The following is a 26,430-nucleotide window of genomic DNA, read 5'->3' as shown; positions in this document are numbered from 1 at the left end:
TGTTGATTTGTGGAGTTGTCTGTCGGAAAGTTATCAGATGGTGGTCTGACCAGGTGGTTGGTGTGATGCTATGAATAGTAACGAGTTCAGGCTTAGCAAAAATGACATCTAAGATGTGACCAGCGATGTGTGTGGGATTGTGTACAATCTGATGTAGGTTCAATGCGAGTAGGCCAGTGGTGATAGCTTTTGGATGGGGCATATTGCGTTTGTCAAACCAAATGTTTAGATCCCCAAGAATGCATAGATTGGAGTATAGTGTAATAAGGTTTGAGACTGTGTCAAGAAAAGCATCTGGGAAAGTGGAGTTGTTAGGTGGAGGCCTGTAAAGGAGGAGAAAGTTACAGGAGGAAGTTGGAGTAGGGTGGCATCTGGTAAGGAGGGCTTCACAACCTTGTATGGAGATGTTGTCTGTTTTACTGAGGTTTATTGCCTGTTTGAGTATAATAGCAAGTCCACCTCCTCTCTTGCCTATACGGTTTTGTGTGATGGTTTGATAGCCCGGAGGAAGGGCTTCGTGCAACAGTGGTGCCATGTCATCTCCCAACCAGGATTCCGTAATGTATAGTAAGTCAGGTTGTGTGTCTGTGAGCAGGTCGTAGATGTGGTGCTTGTTTTCTGAGAGTGATCGAGCATTTATGAGCTGGCAGTTTAGATAAGGTGTGTTAGTGGTAGTGTTGTTTTGTTTAGTAGAAGGGTAAGTAGTGTAATGTGAGCTTGAAGCAGGAGTGTTGCTAGTTGTGATAACTGTTTGAGGCTCACAATAGTCTTGCTTTTCAATATAGTGTTCCTCTTCCAGCAGGTTAAGGAGGCATTTTGTTAGGTCTGTGTGTGTGGGTGGTGGACTTGGTGGCTGAGAGAGCCATGAGGAGTGTAGTGTAGTTTTATTATGTAACAGACAAGGGGATGCGAGGTTGCTATGAGTGGCATGTTTTTTATTTTGTTTGCGTTTGTTTAGTGTGGATGGAGTATGGGTTAGGGGTGGTGGAGGAGCATGTGGATCATGATGTAAGGCTCTAAATTGTGCAATGGAGGAGAGGCGAGTGAATGAATGTTGCTGGGATGGGGTGCTTGTGGTAGGTGTTTGTATAGAGTGGGGGGTAGGGGTGGAGATAGGATGGAATTTGTATCCTTTGTGTAGTCCTGGGGGTGGGAGTGGGTATGACGATGAGTGTAATGTAAGTTTGTGTTGCTTTGATGTGTTGATGTTTGTGGTCGGTATTGTTTTTGTGGAATAATGAGAGGGGATATTGGTGTAGTTGTTTTTGGTGAGGGATTTGTATGTGAGTTAGTGCTGCTAAGTGGAATTTGAGTGTTAGATGGGGTGTTGCTGTGTTTTGGAGATGAATGTATGAGCTGTGTAAGAGGTGATGGGTGTGTGTCAGGGAAGTAAGTATTAGTTTAGATGACCGGAAGAGGTAATATGTGTGGTGGAGTGAAATGTGGGGATTGTATGGTTGTGTGTAATTGGTGAGGAGAGGGGAAGAGTGTTTGTAGATGATGTGTTTGAATGCAGGGTTTGGGCATTGTTATGATGTCAGGTGGTCTGTGGGGAGCGAACAGCGGATAGTGTTGTTGGTTAGATGGTATGAACAAGTAATCCAGGGTCAACATCACTAAACTGGTAACTCTCCCATCTGTGTGGCAATCATTAACTGGCTTTACAGTAAATTAATGTTCTACTTTCTTCTGTGCAAAATGTCTACAAGGCGTTAGTAATACACATTCAACAAATCACTGACAGCCACAGTGAACATCTAGCACCTATTTACATCACAGAATGCAAACGTCCAGGAATTTGTTCCCAACTTTACTTTGTACCACATACTACAGGTGGATTAATAACATTAACAAAAAAAACACCTTACCCACAAAGTGATGGCATGCTCCATTATTGGTGGTTTTTCTCATGTTGGGAGGGCATACCACTAGGACTGGCTCAATCCTTTCTAGGAGCTCTTAAATATGTATTTTTCTGGACATTTCCAGGGAGGTCAGGTCAAGTGTAAAATGATTATGCGCTTAGCCTAAATATATTTATTTAGTGGGAGCCTATACCATGATTAAAAACATATGCAACAGATGCCAAAGATGAACCCATTGGTTCCGGCATCCTTATTATGCCAACATGTTTCGGCCGGTTCTAGTATGCCTGATCGGTCACTCGCCCTTCATCAGGGCAATTAGACATCTTTGCACACACTCATCTAATTCTAAGGGAATAGGGAATATAAGGAATCATAGGGCTCTCCTACCTGTGCGTTTTCACAAAACAATTTAGGTTCCTAAAAGGGCCCCATCATATAAGAGGGAGTGGGTGCTTTCCTGTAGTCACTTAATCCAAGGGTACAGAGTCGCGTCTAGTAACTTACATTACTTGCCTCGGCGTCACCCTTAGAACTAGATGAGGGTAGGGAGGGTGGTCTAGGTGCCCTGAAGGTGGGCAAGTGAATGATCAGGCATAGTAGAACCAGCCGAAACATGTTGGCATAATAAGGAAGACTGAGCCATTGGGTTCTTGTTTTGCATCTGCAGCATAGGTTTTTAATCATGGTATGGCTTCCCACTGAATAAAGATGTTTACGGTAAACTTGTAACCATTTTTACACTTGAGTGGACTCCCCAGAAATGTCCAGAAAATTAAATATTTGAGAGCTCCCAGAAGGGGTTGAGCCAGCCCTACTAGTACTGTCCTACCAGTGAGAGAAAAAACTAATGCCCGTGTGGGATGTGGCACAAAGTATAGTCAGGAACAAATTACTGGGCTTTTGCATTCTGTGGTGTAAACAGTTGTGTTATATGGGAGAATATGTTAAAGCCTTAGGCAACCTCTCATTCTCTCTTTTGTATTAACATCTAGCACCTCACAGAATTCAAGCACTTTCCCACTCCCACCTTAGTCATCCACCATACCCCCATTATCACAGGTTCATGTTCAACTTTCAGCTGGTTGAGGGCATCCTAATAATCTACAATAACATGTCTTCTTCTGTGCTCTACTCACACCACCAGTACACATCCATCCTCCACGTTGTTCTTTGAACAAAATCAGTGGGGCAGAAGAAATTATATCACAAGCTGCCACCAAATACATTTTTGAAGTGCAGTCTTAATAGTCTATATGAAAATAAGTTAGCAAACAGTGATGGATACCAAACACATCTGGCTGGCTAGCCGTAAGTGATGATTACTGCCTGAACATGCACACTCATAATAGATGACTCAATGACAGAAGGAGCAGTGCACGCTACTCCTCCTGCTGTCTTTCAGTGACCCACTATGGGGCTGCGATGATTGTCACTCCAAAGCAACTTATATTGATGTTGGAGCCATCTTCGCCACTTTTTCTGCAGCTCCCTATCACATGTTGACATATGCTTCTAAAGCTGCCAGATTGTGTCAGCCAGAATTGTACATTGAATGGCCATTTAGCATATGCCTGTATGGGTTCACAGACACCCAGAAAGCATACAGTTCTCAATGAAGGTGTGGATGATATTTTATTTTTATAGTGTTCGTGCCCTCTGGAGCATTAATTATCATTAGTTCAACTGCTCTTCATTCTCAACAGGGACATGTTAACTAATATTAGGGGTAAATATCACTCAACAGGCCCACTCTCCACAAAACAAGTTCCAAAAACGACTTCTTGTTCAGCTAATTAACAAGGTTCAACTACAAAACTTGAAATCATTTTGGCCAATCAATGACCAAAATCTCTCAAACTCATACAAGGCAACTTCAACCACTGAGTAAACTCAGAAATGAATCCCTGTGCTTAGCAAATAAGTACCTTGGAGGCAAAGGCCCAACACCAGTCCAAAGACGAAACCCTGAGCAGTTTATATTATCAATGACTTCCCTGGTCTACCCTAGAAGAATGTTGCTAGTGGACCTCCACTGTAGTCCTGTATTATCACCTGCTAATACAGCTCACAATCTTCAAAATGCCACCCTGCTAGTGAAATATGCTTGTCATAGTCCACAAGATTACAATTTGGCAGTTATCAAAAATAACCCCCAAAATGTTTTTACCCATAATATGCCCTAATCCCTCAGTTTCGACACCACTACCTCTTTCCACAGCCATGAAACACTGCTCCAACAGCTACATTTCAAACTGCTATCCCTATACAAAACTAAATTCTTTAACTAGACCTCAAAGTAATGCTCCCTTCAGAACTGTAAAACACCATGAAGTCTGATGATATACAGATGTCTAACTACACTACAGGAGTCTGACATTATCTGAGAGGATTGACTACCTCACCAACACGAGAAGTTAAAGCCCTTCAACATTCGTGAAACAATATTCAAATCACTTTCCACATATCTACAGCGCAAATACCACAAATATTTGTCTTCTATACGTTACCTTCCGCATTATTTTTCGACCATAGAACAGCACTTTGTCTCGCTTCCGAAATCGGTATCGAGGCACTTCTGGTTGCTCTTGTTCTGAAAGACATAACCTTGGTCACTGACATGATGTTTTTTGGAAGTGTCAGCCATTTTTAAAATATGCTTAAGATAGATAATATGTATAAGGAGAAACATGTCATTTTGCAAGTGTTTATTTTAAAAAATTATTCTTTTATGTGCTAATTGCAAGAGCATGGAAACAAATCGCCTTTCAGATGATCTAATTGTAGGAAGAATTGCAGGGAGGGATCTCCAGTAGATTCACTCATCTCATTGCATGGCATTGGTCAGAGAGAACTTATTGCATTTTTCCCTTAACAAGTAGACAACATCTTCCTACTTGCCCTACATAAACACCATGCAATATTTTCATCTGGTGTAGGGCGGTCTCTTCTGGCTCCCTGCAGCTTCTGCTACACCCAATCTGCAGACCCCCTCTAAAGGTATGGTTTGGTACCTGTTCCTCTATTCAAACTGGTGTCAGGACTAGATTACTTGCCCTGATCTTAAGTCTAGCATCCTTCCTTTGCTTTGATCTGGTGCTACTTTTCTCTTCTGGTTTCATTCTTGCACCCTGACCATCCCTTAGATCCAATTGGTGGCCATATCCCCATGTCTGATCCTACTTTGGAATCCTATTCCTTGGTGAAGCTAACATGGTCTGCCACTCTCCTTCTCCAGACCCCCTCATCTTATGGTCCTGTCATTGGCTTCATTCTTCCCTACTGTTCCTCCCCGTTTACCTACGCCCTAGTTCACTTTTTTCCTGTCCTGACCTAAAATTCATACATTCCTACTAATATACATACAAAGCCATTTTCATGATGGACCCAGGAAAGTGAAATTTAAAGGTGGTACCTCATAAACCTCCTAAAGAGGATGAACAATTGCTTTTAGACAGGAGATGAGTGATCTATGAGACCCTGTTAACTCTGTGGACTATAACCTCTCTTCCCAAAAGCTGAATGCCGTAAGGAACATGTGAAAGATTGGGTGTTTAAATCCAAAGACTTTTTTACTATCACTGCTTGAAAAAATAATTGTGTGGGTGTGGAAGAGAACTGCTGAAATGTATTTTTAAACTTGTGAAATATGCACTACAGGAAAATGGTGCCTACCAATCAACTGTTTACATGGGACCCAAGGGATCCAAAATAACTGAAGAAGATTTGCCAATGCCAGAATGCAAAGAACCACTCAGGAACAAAGACAAACTAGACTTCAGTCTCTAGTAAACAGTTCGAGATCAAGTGTTTGCCATTCTGCTATTCCATTTAACAGTCTTCTTTAGAGTCTACGCTAAGGTCATTGTGGCAGTCTACTCTACAATATAAAAAGGCACACTAAACAAAGAACCTAAATTCAGTACCAATGATGTGTCAGCTATACGTTATATATACAGATCTGTTTTTAAGGCTAAAAAAAAAAAAAATCAATAAGTTATTTTCCATCCTTAAATAAGTGAGTTCCACAGCATTTATGACAAATTCTCCTTTTAGGTCTGGCGTTAGCCAAAACCTTTTGATTGGTCTTTTATATCATTCACACTTTTCTATTGCCCACTACAGCATGGGTCAGTGGGTCATCCCACTTCAGCCACTTATAGTTAGCTAACTTCCCTTTAAGTGACATAATACTTCTTTCACAAGCAGCATTTCCACACACAAAGTAGTTCCCTTCACTGCCATGGACTACTATGGTAATCGTACACACACACACACACACACACACACACACATTCAATAACATCACAGATACACCCTGTCACCCCCTGGAAGAACGCAAGGACCAAATGAAAGGAGTTTAACAAGTGTAATAAATCGAACAATCAGGTAGCCCAAGATAACTTTAAATCATCAGGATATACAAAAGTTTACAGCAAGTACACAAGTCCATACACTGTCCCATTAAATGTCGGTGGACCAGTGGTCCCAAAAAGCATGGGCGAAGCCCACCCATGACACCTGCCTCAAAACGGAGCGAACACCGCAGGGGCATCAGGTCGAAAAAAAAACAGGCACCTCAGAGGGACAGGGAAGGGGGGGGGGCACCTCAGCCGGATGATGGGACGACGCTACTGCTCCTCGAGGGGGCTCCATAGTCCTGGGGAGTGCAAAGCCACAGTCTCACAAGTGGATGCTGTTCTCCACTGGTTCTGGAGGGGGGCTGGTGCCCAGAGTGCCTTATCCTGCCAAGGACTGGGTGAGTAGATGCTGTTCTCCACTGGTTCTGGAGGGAGCCTGGTGCCCAGAGTGCTTCATCCTGCCAAGGACTGGGTGAGTGGATGCTGTTCTCCACTGGTTCTGGAGGGAGCCTGATGCCCAGAGTGCTTCATCCTGCCAAGGACTGGGTGAGTGGATGCTGTTCTCCACTGGTTCTGGAGGGGGCTTGGTGCCCAGTGATGCTGCACCAGGGGTGTGGCAGTTCCCATTCCCTCACATGGGTGTCTGAGCCACGAGATTTACCAGTAACAGGTAGCATGATACTCCATGGAGGCAGAGCCACACTCCTCCTTGCGACGACTGAGGCTGCAAACTGCTGGTAGTGCCAGTGGTGGTGCCTCATGTAGTCTGTGCAGGGTCCAGGACGTATCCTGCAGCCTCGGACGGCTGCCCACTGGGGATGCTGCTGATGTCCGCTGTAGTGTCACTGGCTGGGCACGTCGCGGGGCAGGTGGCGGTGGCTGCGGCGGTGTCTGCAGCGGAGATGCTGCCGGTGGTGCAGGTGTCTGCACTTGTGGAGGGAGACACAAGGCCGTCTCCTGAATCCTCAGACAGCTGCCCACTGTGGATGATATGATGTCCGCTGTAGTGGCACTGGCTGGGCACGTCGTGGGGCAGGTGGCGGTGGCTGCGGCGGAGATTCTGCCGGTGGTGCTGGTGTCTGCACTTGTGGAGGGAGACACCAGGACGTCTCCTGCAGCCTCGGAAGGCTGCCCACTGGGGATGATGCTGGTGACTGTAGTTGAGGCAGGTGGCGGTGCAGGTGGCGGTGCGGTGGCGGTGCAGGTGGCGGTGCAGGTGGCAGTGCAGGTGGCAGTGCAGGTGGCAGTGCAGGTGGCAGTGCAGGTGGCAGTGCAGGTGGCAGTGCTCACCGCGATATACAGGTAGCTGGGCGGTCTTGCAAAAGGGGGGATACCAGTCCCTCACCCGGAGGCTCCGTGCCCTGAGCTGACTTCCCTTTGCTCGTGTCCCTTCCCCACCTTGGAAGTCGCTGCTGGGACCTGGGAACTGTCCTCTTTGGTTCTGGATGAGGCCTTGCTGGGTGGGTGATGGGGCTTTTCTCTTCTGCACGCTGTCCCCTTCTTTACCTTGGCAGGTGGCGGAATAGGGTGGTCCTTAGCTTCACTAGGTGGCACACTGGCAGCCCTGATGGGTGCCCACTTCGATGTTCCAGGACTTGCAGGGACCACAGTGGACAAGGATTGGTGGCTGAGGTGCTGGTCAGGGCTCCAGACAATAATTCTCCAGCCCTAGGGGAAGGATGTTGGTTGGAAGATGTAGGTAAGAGGTCAATGGTAGCCAGGAAAAGTTTCTTAGACACATTGGGACAGGAAGATGGAGGGGGTTTGAGAGTGGAGAAAGAGGTAGTGGTTGTAGGAGGTGTACGTCTGCTGATTTTGGGTGAAGGTGCATGGGTTGGAGGCTGTTGTGAGGTGGATGGCTGTTGAGTGGGTAAGTGCCGGCATTTGTGTACTTTGGGAGGAGGACTTACAGACACACTGGGAGAGGACACAGGGGACATGTCAATGGTAGTGGGGGTGATGATTGCACGTGAGCGGTGTGTGGTGATGGACATGCTGGTGATGGAGGTAGTGGCTGAGGATTTAGTGCATGGAGGTGTGAGGGGAGACAAGACTGGGAGGGAGGTGGTGGAGGAGGGAGATACAGTGGAGGCAGTGGATGCTGGTGTGTCTGCATGGGTATGGTGCTTGTGTGAGAGCATGTGGGATGTGTGGTGCTTATGTTTGCCTGAGCCACTTTTGTGTGTTGATGTGTGTGCATGCTGGTCTGATGGTGTGCTAGAGATAGGCTGAGGTTGAGGGGATTGGGTAGGGGTAGTGGAGGTGAGAGGGGGGAGGGGAGAGGCTGGACACAGGGACAATGGCTGACATCAGTACTGATGCCAGAGCCTGATATGCTCTCTGTTGGGCCGCCACACCACAATGAATGCCCTCCAGGTATACATTTGTTTGCTGCAAATGCCTCTCGACACCCTGGATGGCATTCAAAATGGTTTACTGCCCAACAGTGAGGGATCTCAGGAGGTCAATAGCCTCCTCACTGAGGGCAGCAGGGCTGACTGAGGCAAGGCCTGAGGTGCCTGGGGCGAAGGAGATGCCCACCCTCCTGGGTGAGCAGGCATGGGAAACACGCTGAGGGGCTGCTGGAAGGGTAGTGCTGGTGGGGGGGGTGGCGGCTGTACCTGCTGTTGCGGTGGGCACAGAGGTGACTGCCACCGCAAGGGAACTCCCATCAGAGGAGTCGTCACTGGTGTCCCCTCCTGTCCCTGTCGTGGAGCTCCCCTCGCCTTCCGTCCCACTGGTGCCTTCAGACTCCGTACATTCACCCTACTGGGCCATGTGGGTTGCAGCTCCCTCCTGCTCCGGTGCCACTGCTCCTCCGCCAGATGATGCTAATGCACACAAGGACAGGGTGAGAAAACAAAAAGGGGGGGGGGGGGGGGGAGAGAGGAGACACATGGTCAATGCCAGCAACACCACTATCATTGGCGGACACAACACACAGGGAGCAGCCCTATGCACTAGCCCATGCACTAACAGTTCTTAGGAAAATCACCTGCCCATGGGGGACTATGTCTAACACCATTTGCTGCACACCTGGAACCCACGTGAGGCTGACTAGTTGTAGATGGCCACTACCACTAATGGGGTTGAAGTGCCACAGAGCCTGCCTAACAAGTGACCTACCCTAGAAAGTTTGCCCTGGCCTAGGGGAACCCACAGCCCACATCCCCCACCCAGACACCTCATAAAACGCACAGAGTCAGCTGAATGAGACTGTACTCACCCCCTTGTGGCTGGTGTGATGCCCTCAAGCGCCCATCCAACTCCGGATATGCCACCGCCAGGATCCGGAACATCAGAGGGGTCATGGTGCGATGGGCACCCCTTCCACATTGGGAGGCCATCCCCAGCTGGCCCTCCGCCGTCTTCTTGCTCCAGCGTCGCAGATCCTCCCATCTCTTGCAGCAGTGGGTGCCCCATCTATGATAGACCCCCCCAGGGTCCGCACTTCCTTGGCGATGGCACGCCAAATACCCTTCTTCTGGTGGGCACTGACCTAGAGGAAAGGTAAAGAATGGAACTTACTCCCCCGTCCGGTTCTTCATACTCATTGGAACCAGTTCCCACCCATGCCCTGAAACACATACACTGACCATCCTCACATGCAGGCCCCAACCCCCCCCCCCCCCCCCCCCAACATGTATCTTCCATCCAGACCACACCATACATTCATGTCCCATGCATCATGATCACAGTTTACTCACCTGTTTGTCAAGAGGACCGTAGAGTAGCGTGTACTGGGGGAGGACCCCCTCCACTAGTCTCTCCAACTCCTCCGAAGTGAAGGCAAGGGCCCTTTCCCCAGACACTTGAGCCATTGTCGCTTCCAGACTGAGGTCACAGCAGCACTTGCAGTGTAGGTCCCCTCCTGTTGAAGGTCAGGCATCAAGTGAGTGAACAGTTAGAAAATTGCGGTCACGTCTATGGCGGTGCGTACCGTCACCGCCGGCGTACATCTTCATTGGCTCTTGGAACCCATAGGGCCCAATGATAACCAAAGCTGAATTGCGCCGCGGTCTTCAACAACCTACCGCAACGCTGCACAACGCCAGCGCAGTTACCTCATTTCCCCTTGTTCCGACTTACAGGTCAGGCAGCCGCCATTTCAGGGGAACACATGGCAGGGCACCTAACCGCGTCACAGCACATTTGGGCAGGAATACGGACAGACAGCGCCACACACCGATTAAATCACTTTAGTGCAAAACACCCTAGTGCAACCTATGTGGTACATGACCCTCTGCTCACCATTCTCCTCCATAGGGCACATCCACTGGGGCAGATGATGAGATGGCGTCATCCTCCGGTGTACAGACCCCTGGTGGACCTGTCGACAATCGAAGACAGACACATCATTATCACCTACAGACTTGATCATGCCACAATCCAAGAACTGTGTGCCCAATTGGAGCCAGACTTGAAGTCAGCTATCCGCCATCCCACAGGTATTCCCCCCTCTAGTGCAGGTCCTGTCAGTGCTTCATTTCCTGGCCAGCGGTTCCTTTCGAACAATAGTGGCCATGGCATCAGGGATGTCACAGCCAATGTTCTCTAACGTGTTGTCCAGAGTGTGTTATCTGCCCGGCTGAAACACATGCGCAGCTACATCGTTTCCCCCCAGATGGAGGATTTGTCCACAGTGAAAGCTGACTTCTATGCCCTGGGACATATCCACAACATCATTGGTGCCACTGATGGCACACATGTGGCATTTGTCCCCCCTCCGCAGGAATGAACAGGTGTACAGAAATCGTAAAAGCTACCATTCAACGAATGTGCAGGTGGTGTTTTTGGCAGACCAGTACATCTCATGTGAATGGCAAGTATCCTGGCTCTGTGCATGACGTTAACATTTTGAGGAATAGCAGCATCCCTTATGTGATGGGGCAACTCCAGAAGCACCGTGTGTGGCTAATAGGTGAGCCCAAGGTCCCCACACAGTATGAATAGGTGTCTGGGTATGGGATAGTCCCTAAGGGTTGGTATATGTCTAACAAATATCCCTCGACATTTGCAGGTGACTCTGGTTACCCCAACCTGTCATGGCTACTGACCCCAGTGAGGAATGCCAGGACAAGGGCAAAGGAACGCTACAATGAGGCACATGGGCGAACTAGGAGGATTATAGAGCAGACTTTCGGCCTCCTGAAGGCCAGATTCCGGTGCCTCCATCTAACAGGTGGCTCCCTATAATACTCAACGAAGAAGGTGTGCCAGATCATCGTGATATGCTGTATGTTGCACAACCTGGCTTTGTGACACCAGGTGCCTTTTCTGCAGGAAGATGGGCCTGATGTTGGTCTTGTGGCAGCTGTGGAGCCTGTGGACAGTGAGGAAGAGGAGGCAGAAGAAGATATTGACAACAGAAACAACATCATCATGCAGTACTTCCAGTGACACACAGGTAAGAGACTGGCACTGCTCATCTCATATCAGACTACTGTAGGACATTGTATAAGTCTGCCTTATTACCTCTGTGTATGGACCCTGACAGTTCACTTTGGCTTTCCATTTCACAGATCTGGGTACCACACTCTGCCTTCTGCTATGTTCACTGCTGCCCAACAACTGTCATACTTTGGTATGTGCAAATGAACATTTACTATGTTATTTGTCAAAGAGGTTGTAATAACACATTTGTGAAAATACAGACTAACCTCCAGATAGTTTTGTGATTCAAGGGTGTTTATTTAAGTGCTAATAAGTGGAGGGGGACGTGCAGTGGGCTGGGTGATGGTGGAGGAATATCCATGGTAGAGTCCAGTCTCTTTGGATTACAGGTGCATTGTCCAATGGGGCATAGGAGGTAGAGCAATGGCAGTTCAAGGTGGTCAGGGTGACATAGTGGGAAAGAAGGCTGACAATCAGGAGAGTCTTATTTCCTGGTGGGGGTCTTAGCAATGTACTCGGTCTTGTGCCTAGATCGCAGGGACTGTTTGCGGGGTGGTTCTCCTTCTGCAGGGGGTGGGGTGCTGGTGGCCTGTTGGTCCTGTGGCGGGACCTCCTGTCCACTAGCGCCGGCAGACGTGAAGGGCTGTTCATCGATCGGGCTGGTGTCAGTGGCCCGGTGGCATGCCACTTTCTCCCTCATGGTGTTGGCCATGTCTGCCAGCACCCCTGCAATGGTGACCAGGGTGGTGTTAATGGACTTCAAGTCCTACCTGATCCCCAGGTACTGTTCCTCCTACAGCCGCTGGGTCTCCTGAAACTTGGCCAGTACCGTGCCCATGGTCTCCTGGGAATGGTGGTATGCTCCCATGATGTTGGAGAGTGGGTTCCGTGGGCCTGTCCTCCCCCTGTCGCACAGCAGTCCTCCCAGCTTCCCTGTTGTCCTGTGCCCACTACCACTGACCCCAGGTCCCTGATCATTCTGGGTTAGTGGGTTTGCCTGAGGTCCCTATAGTGGTGGACACACTGTTGACTGACGTGTCCTGGGGACAGTGGCATGGGCCCGCTGGGTGGGTGCTGTGGTGGTGTTTCCTGAGGGGGGAGGTTCAGTGGTGGTTTGGGACTGTGGCAGGGGAACCAACTGTCTAGAGGTCCCTGATGGGCCGGGCTGGTCATCTTGATCCAGGAGTGCAGAGCTGCTGTCGTCACTGTGGGCCTCTTCTGTGGGGGGGACTGGATATGGCTGGCACCTCCTGACAGGTGACGTTGGGTAGGGGTCCTGCAGGGAGTAAATGCATAGTTATTGTATCTGTGTGTGCCATCTTGTGCAATGGGTTAGTTTCCCTCTACTCCTGTGCTTGCATTATCGCCTTGGCCCTTGTGTGAGTGGTGATTGTGTGCCCTGGCTGAGTCTCTCTACTGGACATGCTTTGGTGATGGGTGTCCATGCATTGTCTTCACATGCAGGGCTTGGTATTGGGATGTGTGGGTTGTGATAGTGGGGTATCTGTGAGGTGCTGGGGTGATGGGTGTGAGGGTAGGGGTAGAAGTTTGTGATGGCATGCAGGTAGGGTGGGGGGGGAAATAATAGTAAAGGGTTGACTTACCAAAGTCCAGTCCTCCTGCTACTCCTGCGAGGCCCTCAGGATGTATGATCGCCAAGACTTGCTCCTCCCATGTTGTTAGTTGTTGGGGATGAGGTGGGGGTTCACCGCCAGTCCTCTGTACGGCTACCTGGTGTCTGGATACCATGGAACATACTTCCCCCATAGGTCGTTTTTACCTATTCCTGATGTCATCCCATGTTTTTGGATGCTGTCCCACTGCGTTGACCCTGTCGACAATTCTCCGCCATAGCTCCATTTTCCTAGCAATGGATGTCTGCTGCACCTGTGATCCGAATAGCTGTGGCTCTACCCGGATGATTTCCTTCACCATAACCCTGAGCTCCTCCTCAGAAAACCTGGGGTGTCTTTGAGGTGCCATGATGTGGTGTGGGTGATGTGTGAGGTGATGGTTGATGTGATGTGTGGTGTGATGTGTTGGGGTGTGTTCTTTGATGTGCATGGATGGTGTATGAGTGATGGTGTAGTGTGCCTCTGGATGCTGGTGTTGTCGTAGCTTTTCTGTCTCTCTGCTGCTTCCAAAAATGTCGTAGTAAGGGGCTGTGGGTAATGTGGGTGTGTGTTTTATAGTGGTGAGTGTGTGGGTGTGGTGTGTGTGTGTGTATGTGTATCAAGTGTGTGTACTTTGAATTGTCCAATCTAGTTGTGTTTTGTAAGTGTCTGTGTATTTTGAGCGCGACGGTGTGTACCGCCAATGGATTACTGCGGTTGAATAACCGCCCCGTTGATTTGTGGGACATAATAGTGTGGGTGTATTCCTGTTGCCGTAACGGTGTGGGTTTTGCTATTGCAAGTCTATCACTGACCTTTGGTGTGCGGACTTGTGTGGGTGTCTGTATTGTGGAGGATTTCTAAGTGTAGGTCATAATACCTGTAGCGGATTTCTGCCGCAGCCACGGTATGTTGGCGGCAGTCAGCACGGCGGTCAGAGGCCTTTAACGCCAGGGTTGTAATGAGGGCCTTAATTCTCTGAAGCATGGTAGTTAGTGCCTGTGCAGATTTTGACAAGGAGTTAACTTAACGGTCTAAACTCGTATCCAAACTCTAAAAAAATAAAAAAGATCAGAGGATGATAACTTTTTTTTATTGTTTCTTGTGTTTGTCCATGGTGTACGAATTTCCTCAGAAGGACCTGAAGATGCCCCAAGCAAGAGCCCAAGAGAACCATTCCTCTGGCTGACAGGGGAATTTGAAAGGATTTTAAGAGTCTGAGCTCTGCAAAATAATTTGTTCTTCAAAAGTACAGAGGCCTTAATTTCAGTAAATCTTTATGGAGAGTCAACAGCAACATAGGAGCTGCTCTAGGATAGGCACTTGAGTCTCTGAATGCCAAGAGATGCTTTTACAGCCTAGATAAAAAAAACAAAGCCCCGCTGATAGAGTGGTTTCTACACAGTAAGTAATAAGTCCATCAAGGTGCCTCTACATGGCACACTTTTACAAGAAAATCTAATCGCCAATGGAATGTCAATTCTTGCAAAATAATTAGCCAAATTAAAGGACATTAATAGTGCTGAAAAGGATGCTGGATCTTCTCTGAAACAATAGAAAACCAATCCTTCCCGCTGTTAATCAAAATCAAAAAGAAGCCTTATCAAGTTATAGTTTTCAGCATTTCTCGAGTCACACATAAGTAGGTGGGTGCTAAATCAAATTTAACTGTTTTCTTCATGAGGTGTTAAATCTAGGATTAGATACACTCAAAATCTGCTTCCAGTGACAGGTCCTAAAACGTGTTTCACATGACTGGACCGCAGAAGTGAAAAAAGTTGCTGGGAGCACAAAATATAAAATACTTTATCTTATACCCTTCAAAGTGAATGTAAAAGTTAAAGATTGAACACATATTATGGCATGCCGTATTATAGCGATGAAGTTAGTAAAAACAAAAGAAGCCTGACATACTGCTATCACCTATCTGAATATTCTGAAGCCAAAAACCACACAACCAATATAGACTTGTTGCTGATGTTCCTTGCCAAGATAACTGCATGCACAAGTATTCAGTCTGCATATGTAACTTTAAAACAAGATATGACTTGGCCTTAAATAACCTAAGGGTTCTTTCTGATACAAGGAGATAGCAGTGTATGGTGCTAGACTTCCCCAGGGGCACACCAAATCAAACATTCAAATATGTTGTGGCAAGAGAACTGGGGATCATCTCTCTATCTACATCTCTCTCCATCTATACCTATCTCTTTAAATCTCGGTCTCTATCCATCACGTTCCATCTCTATCACTCTACGTCTCTCTATTTCTATCTACTCTATTTCTATCTACACAGATCCCTGGGGCAGATTCGGTTTTATAATGGGATCACTGCAGAACACACCAATAACACATCATTATCTACACCCTAAATATTGATTCCCCTGACTTTTTTGATAGCATTATGCCTCGTGGTAGACAGTAGAACACATCCCACATTGTATGGGGAAAGGTCTTCAACCTTACACTGCATCCCTTGACTGACAGTACTAAAACCTGCAGGCTGGACTATCCTTGTGCAGAGTAGCAATATGACAAATGCTAGAAATGGACAGTCAGAAAGACATTTGAAGACAGTGACGAGGGAATCAAAGAATACATTCTTATTACACCAAGTGCCATGGTATCCATTCATGCGTTGACTTTTGTTGGTCTCGAAAGAGGTCATGCCATGGATCTCAAAGACGGAATACTTACCATACATACAGGGAGTGCAGAATTATTAGGCAAATGAGTATTTTGACCACATCATCCTCTTTATGCATGCTGTCTTACTCCAAGCTGTATAGGCTCGAAAGCCTACTACCAATTAAGCATATTAGGTGATGTGCATCTCTGTAATGAGAAGGGGTGTGGTCTAATGACATCAACACCCTATATCAGGTGTGCATAATTATTAGGCAACTTCCTTTCCTTTGGCAAAATGGGTCAAAAGAAGGACTTGACAGGCTCAGAAAAGTCAAAAATAGTGAGATATCTTGCAGAGGGATGCAGCACTCTTAAAATTGCAAAGCTTCTGAAGCGTGATCATCGAACAATCAAGCGTTTCATTCAAAATAGTCAACAGGGTCGCAAGAAGCGTGTGGAAAAACCAAGGCGCAAAATAACTGCCCATGAACTGAGAAAAGTCAAGCGTGCAGCTGCCACGATGCCACTTGCCACCAGTTTGGCCATATTTCAGAGCTGCAACATCACTGGAGTGCCCAAAAGCACAAGGTGTGCAATACTCAGAGACATGGCCAAAGTAAGAAAGGCTGAAAGACGACCACCACTGAACAAGACACACAAGCTGAAACGTCAAGACTGGGCCAAGAAATATCTCAAGACTGATTTTCTAAGGTTTTATGGACTGATGAAATGAGAGTGAGTCTTGATGGGCCAGATGGATGGGCCCGTGGCTGGATTGGTAAAGGGCAGAGAGCTCCAGTCCGACTCAGACGCCAGCAAGGTGGAGGTGGAGTACTGGTTTGGGCTGGTATCATCAAAGATGAGCTTGTGGGGCCTTTTCGGGTTGAGGATGGAGTCAAGCTCAACTCCCAGTCCTACTGCCAGTTCCTGGTAGACATCTTCTTCAAGCAGTGGTACAGGAAGAAGTCTGCATCCTTCAAGAAAAACATGATTTTCATGCAGGACAATGCTCCATCACACGCGTCCAAGTACTCCACAGCGTGGCTGGCAAGAAAGGGTATAAAAGAAGGAAATCTAATGACATGGCCTCCTTGTTCACCTGATCTGAACCCCATTGAGAACCTGTGGTCCATCATCAAATGTGAAATTTACAAGGAGGGAAAACAGTACACCTCTCTGAACAGTGTCTGGGAGGCTGTGGTTGCTGCTGCACGCAATGTTGATGGTGAACAGATCAAAACACTGACAGAATCCATGGATGGCAGGCTTTTGAGTGTCCTTGCAAAGAAAGGTGGCTATATTGGTCACTGATTTGATTTTGTTTTGTTTTTGAATGTCAGAAATGTATATTTGTGAATGTTGAGATGTTATATTGGTTTCACTGGTAATAATAAATAATTGAAATGGGTATATATTTGTTTTTTGTTAAGTTGCCTAATAATTATGAACAGTAATAGTCACCTGCACACACAGATATCCCCCTAACATAGCTAAAACTAAAAACAAACTAAAAACTACTTCCAAAAATATTCAGCTTTGATATTAATGAGTTTTTTGGGTTCATTGAGAACATGGTTGTTGTTCAATAATAAAATTAATCCTCAAAAATACAACTTGCCTAATAATTCTGCACTCCCTGTATTATTAAATCATTCTCGGTTGGCTGACGTCATTGAGATCTCCTTGTTCATTAGACAATAGCATACACATTGCTCCCTTTCAGGCAGCCTCCTCATTGAGCAGAAACATGAGACCAATCTTAAACCTGTGATGATCAAACATAAATCTCCTTTCAGCAGCTGAACAGGAGATCAAATACCTTGGCAAGAATGTGCAGGCCCATACATATGGGGAGGGGGGTGAAACAGCACACTCTCCTGGATGACCAGGAAGGCTCACCAGCACAAACAAATCCATTCCTAGTGGCTTACCTCTATGGATGAGGTCAGTGGAAATGCCTCCATACAACAATTAAAGGAGTACTAAGAACAGCTTCTGCTATGCTTCTGAGCTCACCAAAATTACAAGAATACCTGGAAGGTGTTGTCCTTCCCTTGATGAAGCAAGGATATTGTGACTACCTAATGGAACCAATCAGAGTTAGAATTTACAAATGTTATCAATGGATTTCCTGGTGGAATTCTCTCAGCTCATGTGAATTGACAGCAGCACTCTATAAAGAATTAAAAAAAGAATTAGTGGACAGATTGAATTATTCCGGGAATCACTGAAGCTAGTGATGCTAGAGTCATTCACCAGGGAAGGTCTAACTATTGTTATACTGAAACAAGGCAAAGACAACAAAAACTGTAAATCATACATTCCACTATCTTCATTCAATTTTGAAATAAGATCCTTGCACGTGTGGCGCACATTAGGTTAAACACACTCATTGAAAAAACACAGTATGCCCTGACCAGTCAGGTTTTATCCCAGGAAGGCCTATGTCAGGTAACTGCAGAACTTTATTTGCGCAATATACCAAATAAAACCTGAAATCCAAGCAGTTGTGCTGTTTCTAGACACCAAGAGGGGTTTTGAGTCTCTGGAATGGGCCTTCTTATTTGCAGTGATACGCAGGACGGGGTTAAGGCAAAATATGCTAAGACTGGCTAAACTCTTAAAAGTAGATCCCAGAGCCAGAACAAATGCTAATGGCTACACCTCTGACTTATTCTTTGTGGACAAGAGCACCAGGCAGTGATGTCAGCTGTTACCCTTCCTCTTTCTATTGGAAATTGAGCCCCAGGCCTCATGGTTAAGAGGTCTACCGAGAAATTGGCACTAAATTACCAACCAGGAGAGTATGAATATTGCTACAGGCGGACAACACTATGCTATTTGTTAAAAACCCTGAAATTAACCTATAGAGATTGTCATATTTTGGAGGTTTTTCAGGCTTCCATATTAACAGGAAGTCAGAAATATTGCCACTGACAGATTATCATCAAAGTTACATTAAAATGTAAAATGCGGCTGGTGAGAAAAGTCAGATGTCTAGGTATCTTTATAAACAAAATGAAAATTGGTGCTAAGAGACTGATACAGGTCTGCAATGGTCTACCTAGTGACAAAGATGTAAAAGTGGATTAACCTTGAGTTCTCAATGGCTGGCAAAATTGCTCTGATCAAAATGTAGGGCGTCCTACATTTCTATACATACTTTGTCAATTTCCCAATAACCCTAAGTATGCACTTTTTTAACAAGCTCCGCATATTGATTAGAGTTGGGAGGGAACAACCCCAAACTAAAAGGTAAGAAATGACCCTGCAATATAAGAGAGGGGCCTTTATAGTCCCTGATCTCTAAAGATACTTGCATGCAGCACAATCTCATTTTGCTTTATACTGGCCGGATCAGACACGTCATCCGCCCCAGTAAAAAGAGACCAAACAGAACAATGGGCCCTCAATACGATCTTAACAGGAAAATGCAGAAACCACCAAGCTCATATAAACCGTTAAGTGCTCACACTAGGAGATCGAGAATACAGACAGAGCAGGCAGTCAGATGCAGATCCATTCCACAGCTATTGGAACTGCCGGTAACCCGGTATTGCTTGACTCTTGATAAAGTTATAATGGTCAGCCGTGACCATGTAGCCCTACTACAACTTGGCCAACTATAACTAAACTGTAAATTTATGAAGCGTTAAAAATTTCATAATGGTTGGTACATAAACACACTAGACATGCTAGCACCCTTCAGAATTCGTTAAGCAGTGGTAGTGAAATGAGAATGAATCATAGAAGAAAGAATCACCCATGAGGGCATATATGATCCAATCCACAGACAGAAAAAGGTTGAGTCTCCAGGCTACAAAAATTAAGCACAGAACACTGTTGCAGCAAATAACACGATTCTTACAAACGGGAAACATACATTGGAGGGAGATAGGTTTTGAGGTTTGTTGCACACAAAGGAAACAGGTCTCTATCAATTACAGTCAAAAACATACACTTCTAAACAAGCAACACTGCACTACTCCCTTGCTATAATATAAGAATAACTGGATTGTATCATAGCAATAAAGCATACTTGGCATGCATCGCCCCCTCGATAATTCATGCTAGAGAGAAACTTGATCTTGGAGCGAAGACTGATTAAACTATTATATACACACACACACCCATACACATATATGCATAATCCAACACATGTACACATTTACCTATATTTTAAGCCCCATAAGACTAAGTACCTTAAAATACGAGTAATAATCTACTTCAGGGCTACTGTGAGGCAGAGGCAGGTTTCTTACACCAAAGCCCTTCATCAAGACTACCTGATGAAAAGCAATACTCTGCACTCACAACCAACTCAAACCATATTTATTCCGGTCAATACGCTCAAAAAAGGATCTTCTGTTCAAAACTCGTCCCTACTCTTGATCATCCAGCCAGTCAAGAAAATGCATGTTGGTTGTCTAGCTTTCTCGGTTCAGCCAATCAATGTGTACACAACACACTGATAACACAGATCAGGACCATTCCTCCGAAAACTACTCAACCAGATGAGAGGTCACGGCAGGAGACGGGGAAAGAATCTGATTAAATAAACTGCTAAAACTGCTACTTCCTTGCACTAGGTCACGCTCAGGAACATCCACTGTGACTTTGGTAATCCTCCAACGCTCAAGACTCAGACATACCCAAACACCTATTACCTTTGCACTCGAACACTGTTCTAATCTACTCCTAACATAAGCTGTATCATCTTCAACCGCATGGGACCCAATATCGTCAGAGGATCTTTTATCCTATATAACCCGAGTAGTGGAGTAGGGCAAAATGTGGTAGTTCAAGATCTTCTCAAAAAGCAACAAACCTGAAGCTACTACTATTTGTGTTTCTTTCTTAATTACTCTGTTCATTCTCTCAACCGAACCATTATGTGTCACCCCTCATATCGTCAAAGAGTTCTATATTGCAAAAGAGGCAAACTGAATCTCAATGTCCAAGACAATGACCCGAGTAATCCTTTACAAACACTTAACACAAAAAACATATTGACATCATAGTTGGCAAATGTGCAAACAAAATCATAAAATGCACCAATCTGAATGCTAATCCACTAAAACAATTAATTGCTTCCAGGTTATTGTGGCAAAAAGCCGAAGGATGTAAAAAATTACTTTCTTCCAACTTTCAATGAGGAGTAAGACACTGAGCGCAGGAACCAAAGTCTCTAAAGTTCTGTCCATTCAAGGCCACCAATAATTAGAACTCAAATGATTTTGAGGTAAAGTAGTGTTGGACTTTATGTGCAATTGGAATTGGCCTGTGCTAAACCCCTGATGATGGAACAAACTTGGATGACCAATGTAATATGTTAACTTCCATACTGCGCTCCTGTGACTAAGCAAGACTCTGAATATTTCCTCAAGTGTGGTCATGCTTATATTACATTCTGTTTTACTTCCTGCAAGTCAGTATACATTCCTTCAATGAAATCACGACACTTATATTATTAATCACATCTATCTTGCACAACACCTTCCCTTTACCCTCTGTTGTAATGCCTTTCCCATAAAACTTATAACCTTGACCAGAAGGGGGGGGGGAAACAAAATCAGCTTTAATGTTACTACCTGAAAAAAATATCTAAAATTAAACTCTTGCTCACATGAGAACATATATTTCCAACCTTTTACTGGGTTTACCCGTACGGGTCTCTCCCAATAACTAGACAGTTTATGCACAGCAGAAAACCAGTGCCAGGTAGAAATGCTTTAAAATCTCTTACAGTCGAGCTCAAGGGTTTTGTGTTCAATGGTATAATGCAGTGGTTCCGAACCTTTTGACTTATGTAGACGCTCTCTTTATCATTACTGGAACCCGGGGACCCCCAATGAATCATTATAGGAATCCGGGGACCCCCGCCCACTCACTGAGTCATTACAAATCAATACACACAAAATTAAAAAACAAGCATTCCATCAAACAGACAAATCGTAGCCGTTTTATTTAATTTGCAAACAAATAAATAAAAATAAAAAAAAAATTATAGGAAGGTTGGAGCTTTTCTAAATTCAATCGAAGCCACACATCATGCATATTATATTCTGTTTTATGCACCTGTACTGCTCCTACAAATCAATCTGAGGATACTAATTTAATTTTTAGCTTCCAATTTCAAATTGCTTGACATTTACAGTATGTTTTAAAAACTTCAACTGTACACTTAGCCACTTCATTTATATATACGTATTTTATCTGTTAAGATTAGGTAATCATTTTCTAAGCAGTCGTGGACCCCCTGATGAGGCTTTGTGGTCACCCAGGGGTCACCCGACTACAGGCTGGGAACCACTGGTATAATGGATTCAGAGTGATTCAATGTAGTGGTTGCAAATGCCACTGTTTTCTTTACTTTCTGATCGAAAAGCGGATTCATACCACCCTCAGACCAAATAAACCTACATTGATCATGACCAGATATTGGGTTCCAGAAATGTGCAGGTTAAGATCCAGAGCATGCACAATCAATTATTTGCCCTGAATAATACCTTTGCCTTCCAATGCTATTTCAGTAAACACGTCAAATCACAAATTATAATTCCAAAATCCTAAGAAAAACTAATTTGATTTTTGTATAAATATCTTTGATTAAATGGCTTGCTTGGGTTGATTGCTTGATTCTCTCAGATATAATTTGATGTCCTAATAACTCAGAATTTTCTGTTAAAAATTTTAATTTTTCTATCTTCACTTCTCGGACGTTTCTCCCTTTAAACTAGAATTTCATCTGATATATCATTATGTTCTCCTTTCACTGTAGTATATAGCCAAATATCATCCTGGAACATGTGCACTCCAGGAACCAGAAAGAAACACTGAACCATTTTTATAAAAATGGATATGGCTGCTGGAATTCTGTCATAAATGTTCCCCTGTAGGGTTAACACTTTCTTTTTTTGTTGGGCCGAATCCTATTTTTATTTGGCTATATAACTCAGTGCATTTAAACCAATATGTTTCTGAAAGGCATATTCAACTTGATGGTACCAAGATGTACCTAGGGCCTGCAGGTTAAATGCCACAAGTGGACTTCAGCACTCATTATGCCATTCACTACAGTAACAATGTAGACATGACTGCAGGTCTGTCACCAGTAGCCAGGCAGTGCAGGTTTTAATTTTAACTGCAAATTTGACCAGTCAAAATAAGCCTTTTTGACTGGCATAAACCTTCATTATAAATATTTATAAGTCACTCCTTAGTAGGCCGTATTGCCCATGTGGCAAGGCGGCCAGTATTTAGAATTAGGACATATAAATATTTAATGCTAAACATGTCCTTTACTGGGAAGAGTTCCTCAAAGCTATTTTCACTGCAGCAGGGTTGTCTGCTCCATAGAAAAGCACTGGAATACAATGTTAAATACTAATACTGTTTATCTCTGGAATGGGACCAGCTAGAAAAATAACTGAACAACTATTTTTAATATAGCCTTAGAACCCGCCGTAGCGGGCTCTACCGGCTATTAAAGGCCCGCTCCCCGCGGTAAATGCCCGAGCCGAAGGCGAGGGCATTTAACAAGGGAGAGGGACTTTAATAGCCGGTAGAGCCCGCTACGGTGGGTTCTAAGGCTATTAGAACATTCTGCCACTCAGGGCAGAATGTTCTATTAAAAAAAAAAAAAATTCACGGAGCCCGAGGGGATTAAAATCCCCTCGGGCTCCGTGAGGCTTTGTTCACAGCTGTTGCTGTGAACAAAGCGAACATTGGAATGTTGGCGCTGCGGGCTTTTACTGGCCAGTAAAAGCCCGCAGCACTCCATTGTTTTCAATGGAGCTACCAACATTCCAATGTTCTAATAATTATTAAACATCCAATTCAATGGTGACGTTGATTTCTTCTAGATATTAGAGAAGAGTAACTTTCTGAAGGTTACCTTTGTCCGCTTGTGGGCTCTGGAAGCTAAATCTGCATTTGGCTCCCCAACTTCTGCTAGTCAGTAATTAGCATTTAAATAGGAATGAATGAGGTCAGGGAGAAAAGGCCTTCGATGTAGGGAGGTGTTGTTTCCTTGACAGAATGGTCTGTGGACTTGATCAACTCCACAGTGGCCTACTCTAGCACAAGCCGATGTAGTTAACACCTAGGCCTGCATTCTTCTTTGCCCCTCCCGCCAAACAAGCAGCTCCTGTTCATATCACAGTGTCAGATCCTGCTGGAGTGTCAAGACCTGCTTGGCAAGTCTCCTGGGGAGTTTTCAGATGATACTTGGGGCGCACATCAAAGGAGGGAAACAAGGTCAAAAGTATTTGAGTTTATTGACTGTCTAGTTGATGACCTCAGTGTTTGATTTACCAAACATCTGTTTCAGAGTTTGTGGAGGGTACAGAGACTACCTAAAAGTTGATTTTGGTATCAAATGTGGGAGGACACTAGGATTACCATAGTACACTCCCCACACACCCCCAACCCTCCAAGCCCAAGGTTAGCATGGCCAAAGATTTCAGCTATATTTAAAAAAAAGCCCATAGTGGTTAGGGTTAGCCATAGGAACCTTTATGCCATGGACAGGGCATCTCCAGGGGTCATTCTCACCCACAAGCATGGTCCAGGCATAAATGTGTCATCACCAGGCATCCACTTTAGAACACTCTTGGACCTGTGGAAGTTCAGAACAGGATTGCACCTCCTCCCTGAGACCTGAGAAGAGCCTAGACGGCTGGACCTGCTCTCACCTCTTGTACCCAGGATCATAAGACTGACCTGCTACAGGGGCACAGCAAGCTACAAAAGGCATTTTCCTACAACTGCCCAGCTGACTAGTGACAACTGGAACTGGACTTAACCGTCTTTTTGGCCTCTGTCTGCTACTGCGCGAGTCTCTAATTGTCTCTCCTGAGTTCTTGGGAAGCTTTAGAAGTGCATCCTCTACAAAAGCTTTAGAAGATGTGTTTAGTCCTTTGAGTACCAGTCCACCACAGTGCGCCTTAAAGTCAGAAGCTAAAATCCTTGATCAGGATGAACTTGGTTAGTGTATCTGACCACACCCAATACCTCCCCCCCCACTCCAAATTCCATTATGGTCAGCGTCAAATTGCACCTGGGTCCTGTTCTACCACAAAAATTGACACTTTGTGCTTCTTGGTATTATTTTACATAAAAGTTCATGTCACCTGTTCCCTTTTTTGGATGTTTATCATTTTGTTTATTACATTTTACTCTATCATCCTGGGATTTTTATTGAATAGCATTTTAACTTTATTACGTTTTTAGTACTGAACAATTACTTACACATTGCCTCTTAGCTATGGAACAGATCACACCAGCTTAACTACTAGACGGTTGAACTGAGGTTTTTAATGCTTTAGCCTGAAAAGGTCTGTGGTTATTACCCCCTCAACTAATCTGGCCCATCTGGCATCCTAAAGTGTCCAAAAGCTCCAAATTGTTAAAAAAAAATTTAACGCTCTGGAATCTGGCAAAAATTATATCTCTTGATAAAGGTAAGAAAAGAAAATACCCCACCCAGATGCATGAACATTTACAGATTGTTTTTTGGGGGAGGCGGGTGTATACAGTCTACAAGAATGTTCTTATTAAGTGGACATTATTTATTATAAAAATAAAAATAAAGTAATCTCAACATTCTGGTCTACTCGCCTGCAGGAATGCACCTGCATGTTGCTGCAACGTCCAGAACTCTGAAGTGCACATTCCCTGCTTCCTTACTCATCTCCCATGTTAGGATGGCAAAGGTCAAGGTAATGTGGAAGTAAATCATTTAGTTGAGAACTGAAGAACACAGAAATTGCAGAAGACAGCAACTACTATCAACTTTCAGAAGTGGAACCCTCAGCATAACATTCCACGTTAAACATATTTCTACTACAACAGATTACATGCTCCAAAAGAAGAAATAATAAAGCCAGATAAGCAGAAACCTCTCGAAGCGGTAAAAAGGGACCCCTTCCACCCTCTTTCCAAAGAAGAACGAGTAGAAAAGGTACTGGAATGAAGAAGGTCATGTGGTGGGATGAAGGGAAGATCCTAAACTGAGAGAAGGCTTCCAAGAAGCATCCTGCACAGGGATGGGAAAACAGGGATAAACCTATGCTAAGCTAGAGAATGAAGGGCATTGTTCCATATAATGAAGACAGACGAAGCAACCACGTATTAGAGAACTGACTCAAGAGCGCAGTTCATCCTGCACTGTTCGCTAAATGAAAAAAACTGGTCCTTGGAAGGGAAGAATACATTTTGAACTACAGGCAAAAGGTTAAAATGCACCAGGATGAGTGTAGAAAGTGATCCTTCATTGGGGCGATCTTACACGGAGAACATCCTGAATTAGCAAACAGAGTGGTCACCCTTTATTTATGAGAGGTTTTACCAAAAATACTTCTCTGGAGTGACTGAGGGGGTGGGGTGGGTAGGAGGAGTCTGGTCTTTGGACATGATGAAGTATTCTACGGCTGCGTAGGCCAGCGTAAGGGTTTAGGACCATGCACTGTAGGTTAAACACTGCACCAAGAAAGGACTTGGGCAATCCTCTACTACTATGGACCAGCCTTGAGAGGAAGACGTCATGAAGTAAGAATTTAATAGGAG

General features: G+C 45.1%; 1 protein-coding gene across 2 annotated transcripts in view; it reads right to left on the bottom strand.

Annotated features, from left to right (window-relative positions):
• The window catches only part of PNPLA7 (patatin like phospholipase domain containing 7), a 1,294,112-nt gene that overhangs the window by 1,180,716 nt on the left and 86,966 nt on the right, over positions 1 to 26,430 (bottom strand). For both annotated transcript variants that reach the window (XM_069241381.1, XM_069241380.1), the window contains exon 5: positions 4,376 to 4,458. In XM_069241381.1, the coding sequence (XP_069097482.1) occupies positions 4,376 to 4,458 (83 nt within the window). The remainder of the gene's footprint in view (positions 1 to 4,375; positions 4,459 to 26,430) is intronic.

Source organism: Pleurodeles waltl, chromosome 6 (genome assembly GCF_031143425.1).
Source record: "Pleurodeles waltl isolate 20211129_DDA chromosome 6, aPleWal1.hap1.20221129, whole genome shotgun sequence".
Classification (NCBI taxonomy): Eukaryota; Metazoa; Chordata; class Amphibia; order Caudata; family Salamandridae; genus Pleurodeles; species Pleurodeles waltl.
Note: the sequence above shows the minus strand (reverse complement) of the source record. Positions and strands in the feature narration are given on the sequence as shown.